The sequence below is a fragment of the Epinephelus moara genome, chromosome 13 (assembly GCF_006386435.1).
Source record: "Epinephelus moara isolate mb chromosome 13, YSFRI_EMoa_1.0, whole genome shotgun sequence".
Lineage (NCBI taxonomy): Eukaryota > Metazoa > Chordata > Actinopteri > Perciformes > Serranidae > Epinephelus > Epinephelus moara.
The window spans coordinates 11,025,033-11,043,803 of record NC_065518.1 but is presented as its reverse complement, the minus strand read 5'-3'; the positions used below and the strand labels follow the sequence as shown (position 1 = coordinate 11,043,803).

General features: G+C 43.8%; 1 protein-coding gene across 1 annotated transcript in view; it reads right to left on the bottom strand.

Moving 5' to 3' along the window:
- Positions 1–18,771, bottom strand: part of usp54b (ubiquitin specific peptidase 54b) — a 94,883-nt gene that overhangs the window by 36,389 nt on the left and 39,723 nt on the right. Inside the window, exons 4-8 of the mRNA XM_050060090.1 lie at positions 13,382–13,516; positions 12,243–12,356; positions 12,025–12,107; positions 10,176–10,281; positions 3,638–3,784 (exon numbers count right to left, since the gene is read on the bottom strand). Coding sequence (XP_049916047.1) covers positions 3,638–3,784; positions 10,176–10,281; positions 12,025–12,107; positions 12,243–12,356; positions 13,382–13,516 — 585 coding nt within the window. The remainder of the gene's footprint in view (positions 1–3,637; positions 3,785–10,175; positions 10,282–12,024; positions 12,108–12,242; positions 12,357–13,381; positions 13,517–18,771) is intronic.

The following is an 18,771-nucleotide window of genomic DNA, read 5'->3' as shown; positions in this document are numbered from 1 at the left end:
TCATTAAGTGTGTGTCTGTGTGTTGCACATGTCCATTCACACGTGTGTGTCTTTGAGAATGTATGTGTGTCCTTGTCTGACTGCTGGAGCGTCAGCGTGTGTTTGAACATGCCTCTGGGTATTTGTACCTCAGGCGTTGGGAAATTTCTGATATTTTTTACTTAATATTTTGGTGGGGGTTTTTTTTAGAAGCCTTTAATGTCACGGCTCAACGAAAGAGGAGCAAATGCTGTAAACGTTTCAAGACAGCAGAGATTACAACTATAAAAAAGAAAAACAGGACTTTAGAAGAGAGGTTTGATGAGTTATAGGGATCAGGGTACAAAGTTACAGTGATGTAAAGCCCCGTTTCCACCGAGCAGTACGGTACAGATCAGTTCAGTACGCTTTTTTCTGTTTCCACTGTGAAAAGTTGTGGATGGTACCAATGGAACCGTTCTGTACCGTCCCCATTTTTGGTCCCCCCTCTGTTGGGGTACCTAGCACACAGATCTGGTACTAAAAGGTGGAGCTGTGAACACCGCAGTCTGTTGATTGGTCAGTAGAGGACAGTCACTCTGCTCAGGGTTACTTTTGGTTCCAAAGGTACCATACCGAAAGTGTTTGGTGGAAACGGGACGTATGTCATTTGTCTTAAATCAAACAAACATCAAAGAACTAGTGATGACGAAGGCCAACTGTTGCGCTGCCTCATGCAGCCTGTGTTTCGGCCAAAAAGCTGCACTTCAACACGCCGCAAAGACTACAGCCAACAGCCAACCAGCACCCACGTTCTGCGCCTGTGTGAGGGAACATAACTCTAAATACCAGCAGGCTGCGGTAGTCTATATTCATTATTAAAAAAGGGAAACCAGACGACCAACAGGATTTCAACAGGAAACCTACAGATTCAAGATGCTCATTAGCCAGTTAGCAAATTAACAAACCAACTCAATGTTGGACAAACAAAGGACATTTACCGTGCCTTAGCAAACAATGACGAAATCAGAGCTCCATGGCTTAAAAAATAATCTTAACTAATATAACAAGTTTATTTTCAAATCACGCCCTCTTGACTTTAGCAGTATATTTGCTTTCCTTACTTCTGTTTCTCTTCTGGTGCACTGAGTTAAACTGCCAGTCACTGACGGGCTCCACCATCTCCAACCCAAATTCAAAATGCTGAATCAGCCGAAAAAAACTGACAAGGGTCGACAATGCGGGACGCACCACAGAAACTAGGGCGACAGATGCTCACCAACAGCCTGACGTTGACATTGGCCGACTGTTGGCTTCGTGTGTCAGGGTCCTTGGAATATGGCAAGTAAACCTCAGGAACACACTTTGTTTGCATTGTGTTACAGAACCTAGGAGCTAGCCTGGACATGATGTCATGACTTTGGCTCTCTATAGGTGAAAGGTTCCAGGGTTCTTCCTGGTTCAGACCTTTGGGGGAGGTGACTACACATGACAGCATGATCAGTCCATGTACAGTAAAGACAATGAGACTGTGGGATAGGAGCTGACTTTTTGTCTACCCTTTCATGACATACAGAAACCACAAAAACATTAATCACTCTTGAAAAAGAAACAAGGCAGCATCAGTCACCGATCAACAGTGTCATGATGACTTCAAGCACTTAAACGCCAAAATCATCATGTGGCCTACAGTACTTCACTTCCCATGTGGAAAACAAGTAATGAGTAGGAGTAAGCCATAAGCCAGGAAATGAAGGGATTGAAATACGCAAAGGGATCTGGTTCAAGAGGTTAAAGGATTTCTAAACATTTCAAGAAAGGGTCAACTGGTGGACTGGTCGGAGTCAATTGAATGTGACGTCAGTGGGACTCATTTTTCATTAACATGGTGTCAAGCTGGCTGCATGCAATGTAGTGAAAAAAAAAGGGAATTCAGTCTGATTATTGGGCTAACGCTTTGCCAATGCTGTCATAAACGCAACTGTTATTAATACAAACATGACTTAAGTTGCATTTCTGCTGCATAGTTCAGCTTGACTTGACTCAACTTTTGGCAGCAGATCCTTCTTCTCCTTTTTCATTTCACACTGTGGAGAGTATCCTTTCAGTGTAAGCCGGATTCTTAGCTGATCGCCATGGTGACGCCACATGAAACTACCTTGATATTATTCTCAACGCGATACTCACTGAATCCTTTCAACGGCAACCAAACCGAGGAACCTCTGCACTTCATCAACTGTACAGCATAGCCTACGCATTTTCATTAGGTCAGTCTGAATATTTACCGCCACCTGCCTGAAATGTAACTATCGGCCTGTGTTGCGTTCAGGCTTTGTCACGTAAACAACAAATTTTCTAGCACTTGAATAGGCCATAGCATAACACAACAGCATGTCAAGTGGGCTGAACCCGAGCAAAATTTCTGATTTGTTATCCGAACTTGGTCTGACCCGTCAGGTTCCAGTAGGTCCCGTGGGGCTCGGGTCTGGTATCCACACTCCACAAAATAACGTCGGCCCCTATTGTTGGTAGTCTGGCTCTTTCAAAATGGCAGCTTTGTGCAGGATGTCTCCGGCTAGCAAGGGACAATTCTCTCCGACTATTAGCAGCCTGCAGTGATTGGTCCACACCTTCTAGTGTCGGCTGAACTGCTTCTAACTTTGACTAAGGTGGGTCCAGGAGCCTATCCCAGCTGACATTGGGTGAGAGGCAGGGTACACCCTGGACAGGTCACCAGACTATCACAGGGCTGACACATAGAGACAGACAACCATTCACACTCACATTCACACCTACGGACAATTTAGAGTCACCAATTAACCTGCATGTCTTTGGACTGTGGGAGGAAGCTGGAGTACCTGGAGAAAACCCGCGCTGACATGGGGAGAACATGCAACCACCGTGACGCCTGTCTGCATTTAGCAAGTGGAAACTAAATTTCCGCCTGTAAAATGCAAAGTTGAGGAGTTTATTTTGAAAAGACACAATGCATGTAACCACTATAAACTGACACATCGACCTGAGTGTCAAAAACTGACGCTGGAGGGGAACCTTGAGCGTCATGGTTTGACATGTAGGGTCACTGGCCAAACGCTGCCAAAACAAATGTGTTGTGGAGCGTCAGTGGGGATTGATTTGCTTGTGGAGCCAACCTCAAGTAGCCTCTGGAGGAACTGCAGTGTTTGGCACTTTTGCGTTGTCACCTCAAGTTGCTGCTTGGTATTTGGTCATGAACCATTTTTAATTGGCCTGACGGTGGAGCTAGATGAAAAGTCAGGGGAACATCAGAGTCAGCACGACTCACTCTCTGGAAAACATGAATGTTTGTACAAAAGTTCCCCGCAGTCCATCTTGGACTGAAGTGGTGAACCACATGACTTCAAAGAACCCTGTCACAAGAGAAACAAAAAAAATCTGGCACAACCATGGTATGTCTCATGAGCATCATGAGGCACTGACAGAGCCGCCACCACCACAAACATCTTCACCAATGAGCACCTCTGGTTCTTTGGCACGCAGTGCACAAGAGGCTCTTTTCATTACCACATTTGGAATGCCTGTATTGATGTCAGTGTTTGGGCATACGTGCTTGGCTGCTCACACAGGCATACATAACATATGTTAATGCGTCGTAATGACCGTATAATGTGTGTGTGTGTAATGTGTGTGATCCCCTTACATCTCCCAGACGCAAGCACGTCCCCAGGCTGTGTATGACGTCCTCCGCCAGGTCAGAGTGGTCTGAGTCCCACACCAGCCCAATGGACACGATCTCCGGTGAGTTCATCAGCACCCTGCGGATACGCAACACCTCCCCGCAGTTACTCTGTGATGGAGGGAGGGAGAGGAGGAAAAGTGTGTGATCAAACAGGTTTATTCATCCTGTGTTATGAGACAGAGTGTGACAGCGGTGTAGATCGCGGAAACCGTCCCTTTATTTGGCAGTGACGAATACACGCACACGCATGCAGATACACACATGGATAAAGTGAACAGTGGGAGAAAGAGGGGCAGAGATAAAAGGCAGGAGGAAAGAGATGATGAAAGGATTGTAAGAGAGAACGACAGAGGAAGACGCGCTGTGCTGAGTTGTATTTGTCCCTTGGGCCTTCTGTTGAGTTCAGAACCGTGTGTTCTGAATCCTTCCTTTGAGTCATGACCCACCGCAGAGCTGGTGCACACACACACACAAAAGACAAACACACATGCGCACACACGAGCATGCACGCAGTGCTGGCAGAGCGGGCTCGGAAACAGCCTGAGAACACCCTGGCAACCAGACACTTTGCCAAACACAACGCTCTCGCACACACACGCATATGCACAAACACACACAGAGCGCTCCCTTTGTGGGCGGCGTGCTGTCTTGCGCTGGCACCAGAGACGGCAGGAAGGTATTTTGCCAGGGTCTGCTTCTAAATTCTCAGAAAGGGACACAAACACAAGCCAGGGAGCAGCAGCCAAACAGCACAGCACTGAGACACACAGGCTATCTGTTAGCTTAGGACACATTGACGGGACACACAGCCTCAGTTAGCTCTCTGCGCTGCCTCACTGCTGGGAACAGCCGCTGACAACATCATTCATCAAATGATCCCACAAACAGATTCGCTCTGCTTCATAATACAGCATTGATCGCTGCAGCCTCATCTCTGAATGTTATATGCAAAGATTTCTTTCCCTCTTTTTATTTATTTTTTTGCTGTGGCTATGCAGACCTTTCCAGGAGAGACTGAGTTATATAATAGTGCTGCTGGTCAAAGGATACTGTAGCTTTGCAGAATGCTGATCGTGGCATTCTTCCGAGCAAAATGAAACAATTTTAGGGAAATGTTTGTGCTTATGCTTCCTCACGACTCGATACAGCTCCGAAATAAAGAGACAATCCCACTTTTATCAGTGGGGCGACAGCTGAGGAGGCAGAGGCAGGACTGGTGAAGAGTAAAACCACCATACATCTACACTCAGATGTATCAGTGCATGTCCTGTACTTTAAGCGCAATCCCACTATATTACATATGCGTGTTATTTTGTGGTTTTGGCCGTCGTTTCCATCAGTCACGACAACATTGTACTAACCCAACTTATGGTTGGGATCTGGGAAAGCGGCTACAACAGAGTCTGATGGAGCGAGAAACACCAACAGTTTGAGACGGGCTGTAAACAAGCCCACAGTTTAGCTAGATTATCCAAACCACTTTATTTGGAGGAAAAAAATTGAAAGTGACCACCCCTGAACACTGCACACAGTTTGGGAAGTAATTTACCCAACGCCTGACTGCTCGCGGTTCTAACCACATCCGACTTCTTCTAAGCAATTTCTCTTTGTCCCCTGATCAAAGCAATTATCTTGGCAAGTACAAAGTTATTACACTGATACGAATGACGGCCCAACATACGAAAAGAGCCTGTTTCACAAGCACCGTCATCATGCACAACAAACACAACTGCACTGTCACATTTTCACAAATAATTGTTGTCTGCAAATGAGCTCAGTCGCCAGAAGGAAATGTTTCTGCACCATGACTACGTCACATTTGCACATTTCTTATGTTTCATAACAACACAGAGTGATTTAATCTATGATCCATTTTTGGTCCCCCCTCTGTTGGGGTACCTAGCACACAGATCACGTACTAAAAGGTGGAGCTGTGAACACTGCAGTTTGATTGGTCAATAGAGGACGGTCACTCTGCTCAGGGCTGAGTTGTGGCTGGTTTTGAGGCTCATGTAACCACTGTTCATACTGTGGAGAGTTTTATTAGTAAACTGTAACTATAAAATGAAAGGATGTTTTGCTGCCTCTCACAGCAGCCGGAGTCTGAGAAAAAAATAACTTAATTCACTGGGCCGACTGCTGGTGACTTTTAAGGTGGAACGTTAACTTGTAATGTTACTGAATGCATGAGGTGACGACGTGAATCCATCAACACACCTTAAATTTCACTGTGACAACTTTGACCATCACTTTAGTTTTTATATGACATACTCTCTTAGTAACGAGTGGATCTTCAAGTGTTTATATATTAATTTTGGCCGGGTTATGTGAACGGCAGGAAAAGAAAGCATCGCAGAGCGTAGTTCCTGTGGGCTCCAGCAACACTAAACCCCTGAGCTTGCCTGAGAAGGCTCCAGCAACACTAAACCCCTGAGCTTGCCTGAGAAGGACTAAATGCACAAACCTGCTATTTTAAATTTCCCATGGAGAGAGACTCTCACTGCAGCCTGTTTTATTTTGTTCTGAAAATGTCGNNNNGGAGCAGTGAGTGACAACAACCCCGCCCACATTTAAGAGTACTGTTTGCAGTGGAAACACTAGGGTCTAGGTACCATGTCTGAAGGGTTACTGTTGGTTCCAAAGGCACCATACTGAAAGTGTTGTGGAAACGGGGCTTCAGTGAGACAGCACCCAAGCTGCAGACCACTGTTCGAGACCAACAAAAAACAAAGTGAGTCATCACTGTGTTTCCAGCAGCTTTTTAGGCTCCAAACATCGGTGATTTGTACCGACCTGAAGCAGTTGTTTTTTACAGAGATATATCTGCTTCAAGAGAGGACTGTGCCCTCAAAACTGTCTGTTTAAAGCCAAAACATGTTTTTTTCGTAACAAAACTGAGTGGTTTTTGTGTCTTATTGCAACCACAGCATTGTTGAAACTTAAAATTTCAATGCATCTGCAACATAAGAAGGTGCAAATGCAATCATTAGTGTTATATCGTAGGCGACTGGACTCGCTTGAGTTTCTTGAAGATGTTTCACCTCTCAGCCAAGAGGCTTCTTCAGTTCTGTATGAATGTATTTTTGAGAAACTTGGACTTGTATTTCCCTACATTTGCGAGGGAAATATCCCTTTTCTATCTCCTCTACATTTTATTTGAATGTTATCATTACAAGTTTCTTTGCAGAGTTTATATACAAAACATATTAAACAAACTATCCAGCAGTAAATAAAGTGGTTCATATCAGCTCTGATGTAAATGTGGCTTTCATATTAATACTTTTATACTTGGAACACCTGGAAATGTAGTATTTAAAGACAATCCCGGCTGTCTTCACATTCAGATTCTAATCCTATGAATCCTGATTGGTTCATGTATATATGACATCACTTTTTTCCAACAAAGCCCTGCCCACTGCAAACCAGCAAGACGAACTCAGACCAAGACAGAAATGCAGAAATCTCACATGCAAAATTAATAAAATCAGTTTAGGCAGGATATTGTAAAAAATGTAGAAAATTGTAAATTAGTAAGAAGCTGATTGGGAACTAAAGTTTTCATGGCCTTGGTGGTAGAGGAGCTGAAAACTTCTTCCCCCACAGCATTAGACCTATTTATTAAATTAATTACATTCTTCTGAGCTTATTTAAAAAATCGCGTATTCAGAACTTCACTTCAGTTTCCTCTGTGGACTCTTTGGCACCGAGCGAACATCCTCGCACTCTCCTATCTTCAGCCTGGCACCTCCAGTATCCTCTAGCAACCACTCTCCCATCCAAATACCATCACTTTGTTTGAGCAAAGCCCGATGTGGTATTAACAAAAGATCAACGCTGCAAGTGATGGAAGATAAACAGAGGCAGGTTTGTGTGACTCCCGCAGGACTGCGCACACAACGTCAGCGTTTGGGCCGTGAATAAGCTAACAGTGTGTGTTAGTGTAGCTGCAGCGGCCGAGGTGGTGGTGGTGTTGTGCGAAGAGAGGGGCAGCTGAGGAGGCTCTTTGTGCGGACACTTTGGCAGACAGCAGGGCCAAGCTGGATCTGTTCAGCAGCAGCACTTTCCCATGTGGCAGCACAACACACAACCCTGCAGAACAAAGGCATCGTACACGTTCCTCTGTCTCTCTATCTGACTGTAATCTCTCTCCAGTGCAGCACACAATATAATCCAGGCTTGTCGCATTTTGTTTTAATTTTCATCCAAAAATACCCACATTTTTCCCCGCACAATCATGTTCTTTTGTTTCCTGCTGCAAGACGACGGCGATCATTATGTTTTACTGTAAAGGGGGTCGATGAGGAGAACTCAGAAAATGCTTCCGGTAATAGAAAGTGAATAGAAAAATAGGGAGAAAATGCAAATGAGCTGCTGATTATGTAACATAGGCCAACAGAAGGGGGGAAAAAAACAAACAAGCAATGATGAAAAAGTGGTTACGCTGCCAATTATAGTTTTAAAATCTGATTTTCACCCTGCTTTTTATTACTGTTGGGTTTTTTCCTTTTGATATTAGAAAAATAGAAATTTGCAGATTTTTTTTACATACTTGCTTGTCTTTGTTCCTGTACTGACAGTATGGAGTTGCTGAGCATACTGTGTGCACATTGAAATGAGTGTGTGTGTGTGTGTGTGTGTGTGTGTGTGTGTGTGTGTATGTGTGTGTGTTATATATGGACGCATTACCGAACAGGCCTCATGGGCACAGGCCCAGGGCCCCAAAGTGTCAGAGGCCCCCCTGGCCTTCACCTGCACAATATCACTCACATTAACATGCGCTAACCAGGAAGAGACTCAAAGTGACCACAAAGAGACACAAAACGACTACAAAGAGATGCAAAACAGCTGCAAGAAGACAAAAAGGACCCACAACAAAAAAGGGTAAAACAACCACAAAGAGACACAAAACAACTACAAAGAGATGCAAAACAGCTGCAAATAGACTACAACAATGGATCAAAACAATCACAAAGACATGACCACAAGGAGACACAAAATGACAACAAACAGACATAAAACGACGTCAAAGAGATGCACAACAGCTGCAAGGAGACACACAGACAGTCATGACTACAAAAAGGGGCAAAACAACCACGAAGAGACACAAAATGACCACAAAGACATTTAAAATGACTAGAAAGAGAAAACTACTACTGAGAGACACAAACTATTACGATGAGATGCAAAACAAGGCAAAACAACCACAAAGAGACGCAAAATTACTACAATGAGACACAAAACGACTACAAAGGGACACCAAACAACTACAAAGAGACATAAGACGACTACAAAGGGACACAAAATGACTACAAAGAGACACAAAACAACTACAAAGAGACAAAAAATGACTACAAAGAGACACAAAACGACTACAAAGGGACACAAAACGACTACAAAGAGACACAAAATGACTACAAAGAGACACAAAACGACTACAAAGNAACTGACTACATAGAGATGCACTACAGCTGCAAAGAAACACAAAGAGACGCACAACTACAAAAGGGACAAGACAACCACAAGGAGACACAAAATGACCAAAAAGACCTTCAAAATGACCACAATAAGACACAAAGCTACTACAAGGAGATGCAAAACAGTTTCAAAGAGATAAAAAGACACTAGCGACTACAAAAATAGGCAAAACAACCACAAGGAGACAAAAAAACTGCCACAGAGAGACTCGAAATGACTATAATGAGACACAAAACTACGACAAAGAGACACAAAATGACTACAAAGAGATGCAAAACTGCAAAGAGACACAAAGGGACTCACGATTACAAAAAGGGGCAAAACAACCACAGAGAGACTCAAAATGACCACAAAGAGACACAAAGCTACTACAATTAGATGCAAAACAGTTTCAAAGAGATAAAAAGACACTAGTGACTACAAAAATAGGCAAAACAACCACAAGGAGACAAAAAATGACCACAGTGAGACTCAAAAAACAACAAAAGAGACACAAAACTACTATGATGAGATGAAAAAAAGTTGCAGAGACTGTAGACTTTGAAAATGGGCAAAACAACCATGAAGACACATAAAATGACGACAACAGGACACAAAACGACTAAGAAACAGATGCAAAGACACACTAGCTACAACAAAAAAGGGCCAAAACAACCACAAGGAGACAGAAATGACCACAAAGAGATTCAAAATGACGACAAAGAGACACCAAACTACTACAGAGAGACAAAAAAATGACACCAAATGGACACAAAAAGATGCTAAACAGCCACAAAGAGACATACAGAGACTCACAACGACTATGAGAAGAGGCAAAACAACCACAAAGCGACACAAATGACTACAAAGAGATTTAAAATGACCACAAAACAAATACAAAGAGACACAAAACAACCACAAAAAGAGGCAACACAACCACAGACACAACAATGATACAAAGAGACACAAAACCACAGGGAGATGAGTAACGACTACAAAGAGACGTCAAATGTGTGTGTGTGTGTGTGTGTGTGTGGGCTCTCACAGGGCAGTTGCGCAGGTCTCCCATGTTGCTGGCATTGCGGAGCAGCTCTCCGAACATGTCTGGTGTGGGTTTCTCTCTGCACTCCAGCATCCTCACCGCCTGGTTACTGCAGCATCGGACACACACAACAACACAATGAGGCACGCAGTGAGACCAAAGCTTTTGGGAATTAGAAGAAAACATCCTTTGTGAAGCCCAAATGTGACTTGTGACGAGCGGAAACATGGTTTCCATTATATGAAACTTGTTACGTTTGTCTGTTTTGAGCTGTACAATAGTTTGCAGGCAATTGTTTGATTTCCTCTGGTATGTCTGGCTAAAAAATCTGCCCACACTCTGTTAATTCTACAGTGTGTTGCTCATCTGGCCTTGTGCGCTGCTTCGGCAACCAGTCCTGCAGGCTTTTTCTCATCTGCCTCAATAAAGAAAACAAAACAAAGGAGAAGGAAAAGAGGGAAATCTAGATTATGCGGCCGTTACGCCTGTGAAAAAGACTCACTCTGAGCAAGTTTCTAAATCCTGTGTGACAGATTATGATCTTTGACCTTCCTAAAGTGGTCGTGCTAAAAGACAATTTCCCCACAGGGAGCAATAACAGTGCAGAAACATTATGATTGTTATTAAAGGAGGAGATCATCTCCAACCAAAAGACGAAAGCTTTGCTCGTGGAGGGAAACTATTTTTTGAGACAATCACCTTCAGTAAAGCTTAAAACAATGATTCTTTAATACTTAGCTGCATTCATCCCCTTTAAGTACAATCGTCCTCTGAAGGACAAACTCAAATATACGTTATTATCATCTGTGAATACCAAGTGGACTCGTGTGAGCCCGTCTGCAGCTCAGGACCATGCATGGGATTATGTGTGCAATGAATCAGCATTGTTTTTTTCCCGGTGAAGTATTCCTTTAAGAATAACGATTTTTAAAAACCATCCAAATCTCTCCCCCCTCTCCTCCCTCCTCTCACCCCTTCCATTAGCCTGAAATGAACTCAACCTCTTCTCTACTCTCTGCCTCGCTCCATTTCAACCCCCTCGCCCGGCCTCTCCTCTTCAGATGCGCGGGCAGATGAGCGCAAGGGAAACAACAACAAGCGAGGAGCACGCTTGCACTTGTGTTTGCTTACGTCTGAATCATGCTCCAACCAGACGTTTGTCTTTTTGTTGCCCTCTGATTATCTTACTCATGTTGACTTTTGCATATTTGGCTATCTCGACTGTAAACAACAGGCTCCGCTAAGGGTAAAAATAGCTTGGCAGTGCTAACAGGCACAAACACAGAGCGGCGGCACCGCTGTGCCCCACAGCTACCTTGACACAGTGTGTTTATTTGTACTTTTGCCCCCCATTCATCCCTCTATTTCCTCTGCCGTGTTCCATTTCCAAAAGGGATATGGAGTGATATATCCTCTTATTTCCCTCTCGTTCGCAGCCTTTCCGACCCACTGTTCCACTTATAGATTTATGTCGCCCCATGGGTCCACTGAATCAAACAGCTGATTGATTACTTCCCCTGTTCCTTATTTCATTGACTCGGAGCGTGTGTGAGTTTTATGTAACAGCTCCGAGGACGCTTCTCCTGCGCGTGGATTTACCTGCACGTTAACGTGGCGGAGGCGTTATGCGCAAGCTCACCTGCTCTTGCATATGCATGAACATACACTTGTGTGTGTACATAATGTGTGTGTGCATGTATGTGCTCACAGTTCAGTGTTCAGCAGGGACCCGTGCAGGAAGGAAGAGAACACGCTGTACCTTCCTTTACTGCCACCCAGCCTCAGCTTGCTGCCAGATTTACTGCAGTGTGTGTGTGTGTGTGTGTGTGTGTAGGTGTGTGTCTGGTCTTACCAGAGGGACGTAGTGGAGATGTAATGAACCATCTGAATGAAGGGCAAGGGGTCCGATGTGGCTCCACAGCTGTTACAGACACACTGCAAACACAAATGCATCCTCAGCTTCATCGCGGGACATCGTGTTCCTCAAAATGTTTGTGTGGACATTAAGGCGACATGAATTAAATATGTAGCAGCTCTTTAAAGTGATAGACGCACTGAACGACGTCCTACCTGTTCGAACAGAGTCATGGCAAACTTCTGGTGTGGTATACAGTGCTTGGCGGTGCAGATGTCCTCTCGGCTCTCCGCGCTGATGTGGAAGTGGATACGCATCAGGAGATTCTCCTGAGACACACATGAAGCAAAATCAGTTAATGTGTGTGTGTGTGTGTATGTGTGTTGGGTTTTGGGTTGGCATATGTGCTTGTTTATATTGTATACATATGTACAGTGTGTGTGTGTGTATGTGTGTGTTTGATCGTTCCTCTCTGTTGGCGCTCCTGTTAATCTGACCGTGGGAGCAGCATCTATATTTCATAAGAAGCCGACGGATTCCCTGACTGAACACATTTACTACCAATCGATCAGACAGCGCCAACCAGGCACACACATTAAGCGCACACACACACACACACACACACACACACACACACAGAGTGGAGGTCTTTAAGGCAGTAAGAAAGTGGCAGAGAAAGTAGCGGAGAGAAATCAACAGGAAGGGGCGAAAAGAGGACGATATTACAATAATAAAACCGTGACTAATGACACGCTTTCCTTTATTTTCCCTTTTAATAAATGATAACGTTTATTCCACAATGAGACAAAAACCTTTTAAACAATCCAACACTCTCATTGTTGAATAAACTAATGTATAGCTCTTTGCTTTTGAGGAGGTATTATCACATGATGAAATGACAACACAGTAACAGAGTAACAAGGAGCAGCAACTGTAAAATATTATATTGTAAATTTAAATTTGGACAAGCTTTTTCCATAAAGGGCTGTCAACCCTGGAGCCCATTAACAACTGATATCAAACTGATTATAGATTAAAAGTCTGTATGTCGACTGTAGCCGATGCATTGTGGGATATGTTGTGATGCTTGTATTGTGATATATGCACCGTGGTATGTGTTAGGGGTGTAACGATCCATCGATCTGGATCCATATAACCATTCTATGATCAACGATCCAGTGTCATCCATCGATCCATATAAAATTAAAAAAAAAAAAGTTGAACATTAAACACTTGACAAAAAAAACATGTTTCTTTATGGCCGCTGTATTGGACTCTCTCTCTCTCTCTCACCTCTCCCACATGTGTGTGTGTGTGTGTGTTTGTGTGTGGCCATGTTGTGTCTCTGACTCACGAAGCACTCGGCAGCGTCATCCATGATACCCAGCTGAAAGCGTTGTTCGTCTTGGAAAGTCTTGGCCAGCGCGCTCCGCAGTGCATCTGATGGCAGCACGCGCTCACTGCTGAACTGGAACTGAGCAAAGATACTCTGCAAACACACACACACACACATGCACACACATATAGAAACACATTAATTCTTTATTTCACTGCCACAAATGTACACTGTGCCATAAATGCGTTTCCTGAAAGACACTGTTAGAGTGGACACTGACAGTACACGAGTCCATGCACACATGTGTACATTTGAGCTTGTGTATTTTTCTAAAATCTCTCCAAAGACATTTCTCCTGTAAATCGGCGCCGTGTTCTGTCAACTGACCCATAAAACAGAACCAGTGGAACTAGTTGTCAACTTGTCAGGAACCAAAGTGCCGTACAACAAACTCAGACCGGACTGAAACAAACGCGGCGGCCGAGCCTCACAACACAGCTGGCCTCAATATCAGACCATATCAATAATAAATGGCGTTTGTAGTGCACTTTTCTCCGACAAAAACAGCTCTCAGAGTGCTTTGTAGCAGTAAAATAGAAACCAAATCAAACTGTTGCAGGGGGCTCGGAGAGAAAGCTAGGCCACTGAAGTGTGTTTTGAGGGCAGCGTTCAGAGCTTGAAGACGAGGATCAGTCAGTTTGGAGAAGACAGAGCTGTATCAGTGATACTCAGCTTAAGGCCCACAGGCAAAATCTGGCCTGTGATTGGGTGTTACAGCCATTGCCAACGCCCAACCCAGGTGTTTAACCTTTCTTCTAGTTTTATATATGTTGATTAGGATGTGTAGTCCCCTGCAGCTGATTGCTGAGGCATGGCCTGTCCCCACTCCTGCTTCCCATTTTGACGAGTCGGGGATTCTGACACTACAAAAGGCTGGGCAGCTTAACAGTCGGAGCGGCTGGAACTCTTCCACCTGCCAGCGTGCCTCTCGTTACTGTAGATGTTTCAAACTATAATAACTGTTGAATGCGGTTTTGGTGAAACTAGTACTGGGGTACTTTTAAAGCACCTGGAGGACTGGGTGAGGAGTAGCTTTCAAAATTGACAAGGCACACACACAACAACATTACCCTTGTTGAAAACACTAGGTGCAGGAGTGCTGCTTCATCCGTTCTTTTGTTTTCCATCGAGTAATTTAATATCCATCTATCCATCCACCCATAGGGCTGGAGCCTATCCCAGCTGACATTGGGCGAGAGGCGGGGTACACCCTGGACAGGTCACCAGCCTATCACAGGGCTGACACATAGAGACAGACAGACTTGCATGTCTTTGGACTGTGGGAGGAAGCCGGAGTACCCGGAGAAAACCCACGCTGATATGGGGAGAACATGCAAAATCCGCACAGAAGGGTTCCCTCCTGGGATCGAACCAGGAACCCACTTGCTGTGAGGCTACAGTGCTAACCACCACACCAACGTGCCGCCCTCCATGGAGCATACAAAACATAAAAAAGTGCGAGAAGAAGTTCCACCAGACACCCTGAAAGAGGTCCGGGCAATGCCCCAAATGTCCTCAAATCTTAGCACACCCCTACCCACACCTGATCTGTACAGGACTGCTGTGACGGGCCCCTGACCTGTCATTTTGCAAAAGAGACCCCTGGGCAAAGCAATTTCAGTGTCCCTGGTTTAAATCCATGCAGGTCCAAGCAGCCGCCAGAGCAACACAATTCAGCTTTTTCTGTTTCAATGTTTCATTTGTATGTGTAGAAGCGAGTGTTATTATAATCACCCCTGCCAAGGAGGTTATGATTTTCGTCGTATTTGTTTCTCCTATTAGTGAACAGGATATCTGAAAAACTACATGACACACGCATATGAAATCTGGTGAAGAAAAACATTTCTCTGCACTAATTGGTTGTTGGAGTGGAAATTCCACCATGTGCTTATTTATAAAGCACATTTCAGCTTCTATCTCCAAAACCACTGGTTCCAAATGATTTTGGATTCTTGACCAATTAAAATAAAGCAATGTCTACTGGCAACCCTTCGTCACAGGTATGAGAAGTCTATGAGTTTTTAGTTTTCACCTCGAAACTTCTCAAATTCTGTCATTTAAATAAATCTCAAGGAAGTTAAACTCAACCCTAAAACCCTGGACAGCAACATCCCCTCCCCTCCTGTCATCTCCAATAAAGGCAGAACATATTGCCCTTAAATATTCCAAAAAGGTTGTACTATTATACTTTATTTTTTTCCTCTAATGATGCTCAACATAAGTTCAGTCAGGAAGACTTTCTCAATGATATCCATTCACAATTGACCTATGGCTAAGCCACGCCCCCCTCCACTCACTCGACAAACTATCAACATTCAGTGACCGGCGCTATGGCAGGTGTCACAGTACACGGCATTTCCCAGGAGGCAATTGATGATTTTTGAGACATAACGATCGGATGTCATTGAGAAGTAACCAAAAGGGCCTAAACTACGCATTGGAGGGATATATTCATCATTTTATTGTTGAGAAGGTCGATGAAAAGCTTAAATTACAAGCCAAAACTTACAGGTAACAGTGTAAACCTGATAAACCACATCTCGTTGCCGTCACCATCAAAGACAACACGTTAAAGTGCCACTGAAGTTAAGGTTTTTGGCTCAGAATATGAGAAAAGGATAACGGCCTTTTTACCATCTTTACCAGGAGTGTCTCTCCGTTAGTTTGGTGCTACAGTATTTACACTGAATCATTCAGCATAACGTTTGCCAACCTTTGTTATCTCTGCGATTACAGATAAATTAATGAAGCTAAGCTCCAGAAGTTAACGTTAGCTTAACTAGAGCCCTATGGACAACAGCTAACAATGATGTACGATCACCAAAGTACAAAACTATAACAAAATAGGCTAATGAACTCCCAGCAAACAAGGTGACATGATGAACAACGCAGCTAGGAGCTATCGTTAGGCTAACTTTAGCTAACGTTAGCTAGAGATGTTAAAGATAACTTTATATTTCTTTCCAGCAAAGTCACAATATGTTGCCTCAAACACAATGTTGGCTTACCTTAGAACAGATGTAGACATCATTGTTAATCTTATTCACGTTGAGTTGATGTTGTGGTCTAACGTTACCACATAACTTTATCCAAAGGAGACACTTTTCTCAGTTGAGATGTGGTTTAAAGGGTAAAAAATACACCTCGTCACCCAGCCTCTCAGGATACCTTAGCTGTGTTTGAAACAGTCCACTCACTCACTCACTCACTATTCCCTATTTCGTGTTTACTATATAGTGCACTACATGGGGAACGACTGAACGAGATTTCGGACACTAACTGAAACTTTCTTAACGTCGTTGCGTCAGTAGCTGCGCCGCATATTCCTGTGACACAAGTGGACGCGCCGAGCATCATGTAAACAAATCGGGCGCTTTGAGGATGATCGAACTGTATGGTGGTTGTACATTTTGTCAATAAATTGTTGAAATGTCAATGGTGTGGACATTTGGTTTTGTCAGCTACGGTTGTGTGTCTGCATTGTGAGCTGTAATAGCCCACGATAGTGCACGAGCTACAATCTACCTGGCTCGTGCGAGCTAAGTGGCTATTGTTAGCTCGTGAGCTAACGTTACCGCATGGCCGCATTGCATTGTGGTATACGGGAGTAAAATGTAGGGTACATCATTTGTTCGCTCACGTTTGCTGTGCATTGTGGGTATTTTATAGTCCACTATATAGTGAATGAAATTAACCGCGGAGAATTCGAACAACACTACAAAATGGCGAACACACTATATAGTGCACTATATCCATGATAGTGTTGCATGTACCCCATGTACACCGTTTGACCATTTTTAAACTTCAAATCTCAGAAAAAGCTCATAAAACCGAACAAAACTGACTTTCTGTAATGCATTTCAATGAACGTCCAGGCAGAGAATCTCTGAGTGTATGGGAATGGCTATACCCACTGTGATTGGCTCATTGCGTTTGAGGGCGGGACTTAGCCATAGGTCAATTCTCTCTCTATCCCACTCCAACCGTCCCCAGTTAGCCAATCACACTTTTCCACAATCTTCAGCCATTCATGTCGCTGCTGCCAAACTCTAAATCTCTTCTCCTCTCTTCTCCTGTCAGCTGTCATTTTAGGCAGAATCGTTGCGCCCTCCTCCACCCCATTCACCTCCAGATCCTCAACTCCCTCCTCATCTCATCACCGCCCACATTTAAGTGTACTGTTTGCAGTTGAAACGTTAGGGTCTAGGTACAATGTCTGAAGGGTTACTGTTGGTTCCACCAAGTGTTTGGTGGAAACAGCGCTTAAGTCTTACGTCTTTTTTGGGCCATGGCATCACATGATGGCATAATGACAATGTTTGGCTGCTAGGACAATTGGCTTGAAAGCCCAGCGCACTTCCTGGGGACCTGGTATAGAAGCATTTTAGCTTCCTTAAAGTTGAATGGAAAAGGAACAAGAGCTGCGCTATCTGTTTTTAATTATGGATCATTACAAATACGATAAAAGTTAGAGGTACCATGTAGCCCTGCAGGGAGGCAAAAAATAAATCATGTGTGGAAATCAAACATTTTGCTGTATTAAAATATGCATTGATTATCGTCTTGTAATCACAACATAGCCCTCTGATTCAGAATTGTATCGTGAGCTAAATTTGTTTGAGAGGTGCAATTCATCCTCCTACAAAGCCCCAGTATCCCCACTTAGGATTTAGATTTTCTCCAAAACACTTTCTGGATATGGATTTGTTGAAATGACACATTCAGTTATTGTGTGGTGGAGGAATGTGCTCTCTGAGTACTTCCTAGGTATTGTTGTCATACACAGTGGCAGTAGGTGCAGTAATAGCAGTAGTAACAGCAGCTTTAGTAGCAGTACCAGACACAACCGTCTTGGAAATTACTCTGTGGCTCATGTGGGTTGATCCACATTAATCTGAACATGAGTACAAAAAGTAGCGTTAAGTTCAAGCAGAGGCAGTGAGACTACTTTTGACTAGACCGAAGAGAGCTGCAGACGTCTAAGGAGGGAGAGATAAAAGCATGGATAACTTTCTCCAGATTGCCACAGGATAAAAATGACCTATTTTTTTTTTTTGTAAGAATTCTCCGCTGGAAAAAGCAAAACCGAGCAACTATTTTTGACCCTCACTAAAACAGCCCAAAACAGAAATAAACACAAGTCAGCGTGATGTGTTGGAGCGGTGGTTGGTGCTCTGCTGGTTTTCTGTCCCAGCGGTAATTCAATCACTGATTAGATGGCTGGACTGAAAGCCAGCAGGTGCTCTGTGTGCTGAAGACTGAGTAACACTCTATTAAGAGACAGAAAGATACTCTCATCATCATCATCATCGTCTGTTTGTTTCCACACTGGTTCCATTTTAGTTGAG